The 3,883-nt window shown below is 38.4% G+C and overlaps 1 protein-coding gene across 1 annotated transcript; it reads left to right on the top strand.

Annotated features, from left to right (window-relative positions):
* The first annotated feature begins 327 nt into the window (after nucleotides 1-327).
* Nucleotides 328-767, top strand: LOC112423800 (small integral membrane protein 26-like). The gene has a single exon (XM_024787842.2). The coding sequence runs from the start codon at nucleotides 426-428 to the stop codon at nucleotides 765-767; it is 342 nt and encodes a 113-aa protein (XP_024643610.1). The 5' UTR covers nucleotides 328-425.
* Nucleotides 768-3,883: the final 3,116 nt, after the last annotated feature.

Raw genomic sequence — 3,883 nt, 5'->3', positions numbered from 1 at the left:
TCCCTTCCCCTTTAACTGGCTCTGTGTTTTCCATCTCATGCATTAACTTCTACACATTTAAATATTTAGTATTATATAGTAATATGTATTACATATATTGAAGTCCTCATATTCAACTTACTAGGCTTATTCATTTTCATTATTGTCTGCTTCATTCCTATTGAATGTAATCTCAACAGGAATTTTTATCTGTTGTGTCTGTTGTGTTCATTGATGTATTTTCAGTGCCTATATGTGGAGTGTGAGATTCAGAGAGTAATCAAGGACAATTCCAACTTTCTTAATCTGAAAACTGGAAGGTTGAAGCTGCTAATTACCAAGATGGGGAACTCCGTGGGCAGAGCAGTTTGGGGGTTGGACAGGGAAGATCAGGCATTCCGTTTTGGGCATGTTAATTTGAGATGCTATATCATTCAATTTAGGCTATGTCTTTTGCAGTAAACAACTCCAGGAGGATAGAGGCCCTCGCTGGCATCCCCACATATCAAAACCAGTTCACAGCCTGGTACTGGCAGATGTCCGTGGTCGGCACCTGGACTTTGGTGGGCTCAATGTTTTACTTTGGCCATAAAAAGGAGAAGCCAACAGATGATGAAGTAGAACAAAAGGATGTCTCAACAAGTGAAGTACCCAGTGAACTATCTGAATGCCCAAAAGGATTTTATGTGGAAAGGATGGTCACATATAAAGAAGATTTTGTCCCAGTTACTGAAAAGATCCTCAACTATTGGAAATCATGGACTAGTGGCCCTGGTGCAGAATCATGACTGACTGCTGAATTCTAAAAATCAGGACTTGGTTCAACATTTAAATTTGATAGCTGCCTTGATTCCTATTTTGTGAAAAGTGTATATATTTAATTTTGCTGTAAAACATAATCACTAATAATATGCAATAAATATTTTCTTGAAGGAAACTAAACAACTCCAAAAATCTTAATGCTTTACAGCAAAAAAGTTTATTTCTTGCTCACTCACATTTGTGTCCATTGCAGGCCTACTGTGTCTTTGTGAACTTTATCTCATGACCCAGGCTGAAGGAGCAGCCTCCATCTGGAATGTTTCTGGTGTCAGGGCAGAGCGAGGAAATAACACAGTGGAGCCACATGATGGCTTTTAAGACTTCTTCTCAAAAACGACTTAAGTCACTTGCACCGCATGTCATTGACCAAAGCAAATCCCATGGCCAGCCCTGACATCAGCAGAACAGGGCAAATATAATGCTGGCACTGGACAAGGCAACACACATTATGAACAATAATACACTCCACTACAGATGCCTATTTGGTACATCTAAGTGACAATGTCATTAGTAATTGGACATATGAGCCTGAGGTTCAAGATGGAGTCCAAACTGGAAATACACATTTTAGAATTTTCAGCATATAGTACAGTATTTACATTCATAAAATTAGAAGAGATCACCCGGGGGTAAGTAGAAGTAGAAAAGAGAAAAATTCCAAGGACCAAGCTTGGAGCACTCTAGCATTGTGAAATCAGAGAAATGAGAAATAATCAGACATGAATGAGAAAAAGTGTCCTATGACACAGGAGAGCAAGGAGAGAATGGTGTCCTAGGCAAAGCAAAGAGTGTTTCAAATAGGAAGGCGTGATCAACTATGCCAAAGGCCACTAAGAGTATGAGAAAGAAGAAGACTCAGAATTGAGCTAAGGCCATTGGAAAAGCAGATAAAAGTAGTTTTAGTGTTAGAGCTGGGGAGAAAGACTGATTCCTGTTGGTTTTAGAGAGAATGATAAAAAAGGAATTTAAGTCAGTAAGTCAATAACCAAAGAGATTATTCATAGGGAAAAAGAGAAGTTACACAAAACATATCAGAGACTATGAGCTACACTGATAAAGGCCAGAATAAGTAGAGATGCTGGAGTGGCTGAGCAAAGTCACTGTTACCAACTCAAAGTAAATAAATTTCATTCTTGTTTAGTTATTCAGGTGTCTACATTCCTTGAAACCTCAGGAAACTCAACTAACTTACCATTCTTTCCCCACCAGCTTTCTAACTCTACCTTTATCACATTTAAAAAATTTATACACTTGCTTCAGTTTGCAAACTGTATATCCTGATATGTTGATTCATCTATTAATGTATTGTTAAATTATTCCATTATTATATGCTGTTTACATCCTATACCTGGGACAGATGCTTTCTAGATGTTCCTGTCAGTTCCCAATACTTACTTGAATGTAAACACCCTGTGGGTGGGATGTGGCCTTCTTTATCATAGCATCCAGCCTGGTATCTGGCACACAGTAGGCAGTGGAAAAATATTAATTGTGGGAATGGATAGATGGATTGTACATATTAGAAAATGGACAGTGAAATCTGATTTTCTCAATGGCATCATTAATGGCATAGCTACTGGTATTGTCCTTTCAAGTTCAACTTTTGTTTTTGTGGGTTTTTATTTCTCTCCCTGATGCTAAATGCATAATACTCTTCTTATTGCTGCTTCAAATACCAGTAAATATCAGAATTCTGGGTGGAGCTGTTCCTGGCAGGCTGTCATGAACCTAAAAGGCTGCCTTGGCACAGAGGCCCAACCTAACTGATGACCAATCCTTTCTCAAGAGCATTCCAGGGCATCTTCTCTCAGCAGGAAACTGCTGGCTGGGCCGTACCCTTACAAGGGGATAGTGGACCCTTCTAGTACGAGAGATTAGCTCTTAAAGACAGTTGTGACAACTGGCCACCATTTCAGGGGGCAAAAAAAATTATATCTCTTCTTTATACCATGCACTCAGATATACTTCTGATGAAATTAACTATTTAAATGTAACAATTGAAACCAAAGAACTGTTATGGGTTTCTTTAAGATGTAGATGAATATTTACTTAGCCTTGGGAGTGGCAAGGAAAGGGCTTAAGTGCTCAAAATGGATTCCATTAAATAAATTACTGATTGATGTAAAATAAGATTTTTTAAAGTATATAAAAATGCCAAAAACTGCATTGAAAGAAAAGTGGAAATTTGAGTGAAAATATTTGCAGCATGCATGAGAAATAGGATTAATAAACTAATATAGGAAGAGTTCTTACAAAACAATGAGGAAGATTTGAGGCCAGCACAGTGGCTCACACCTGCAATCCCAGCACTTTGGGAGGTTGAGGCAGGTAGATCACTTGAAGCCAGTAGTTTGAGACCAGCCTGGGAAACATGGTGAAATCCTATCTCTACTAAAAATACAAAAATTAGCTGGACATGGTGGTGCATTCCTGTAGTCCCAATTACTCAGGTGGCTGAGGCAGGAGAATTGCGTGAACCTGGAAGGCAGAGGCTGCAATGAGCCAAGATCATGCCACTGCACTCCAGCCTGGGCGACAGAGCAAGATCCTATCTCAAAAAAAAAAAAAAAAAAAAAAGGAGTTGAAAACCCCAGCAGAAAAAATAAGCAGCTTTTATGAAAGTAATTAATTAAAGAAAAAGTACAATTTTAAAATGTGAAGAAAATATTCATCCTTACTAGAAATTGAAGAAGTCTACATTAAATAACAATGCAATAAGCCTTTCCCCAATTAAATTGACAAAAATTCCTTTATGTAATAGCATTTGTATTGTGAGGGCACAGGAAAATAAACACTCTCCTACACAACTGACATGGTGCACTCTACATTTCTGATGACATGAAGAAAGAGTTTCAGGAGGGAGGATAGGAGACCATTTATGGGAATTACAGAACTCTATGAGTGTTAGAGACCTGGAAATGAGGGGTGCCCTGGGACTCTGACACTTCCCGTGTAATTCACATGAACAAGGATAAAGGACATAATGGGAAAACTGAAGCTCTCAGAAGAGAACTTAAACTGACTCCCTCCAAAATGATGACTCATATACTTGGCCTTCTTGACTGATACCAAAGATAAACAG

Source organism: Macaca nemestrina, chromosome 5 (assembly GCF_043159975.1).
Source record: "Macaca nemestrina isolate mMacNem1 chromosome 5, mMacNem.hap1, whole genome shotgun sequence".
NCBI classification, from domain to species: domain Eukaryota; kingdom Metazoa; phylum Chordata; class Mammalia; order Primates; family Cercopithecidae; genus Macaca; species Macaca nemestrina.
The sequence above is the reverse complement of the archived record's forward strand: the minus strand, read 5'-3'. Positions and strand labels throughout refer to the sequence as shown.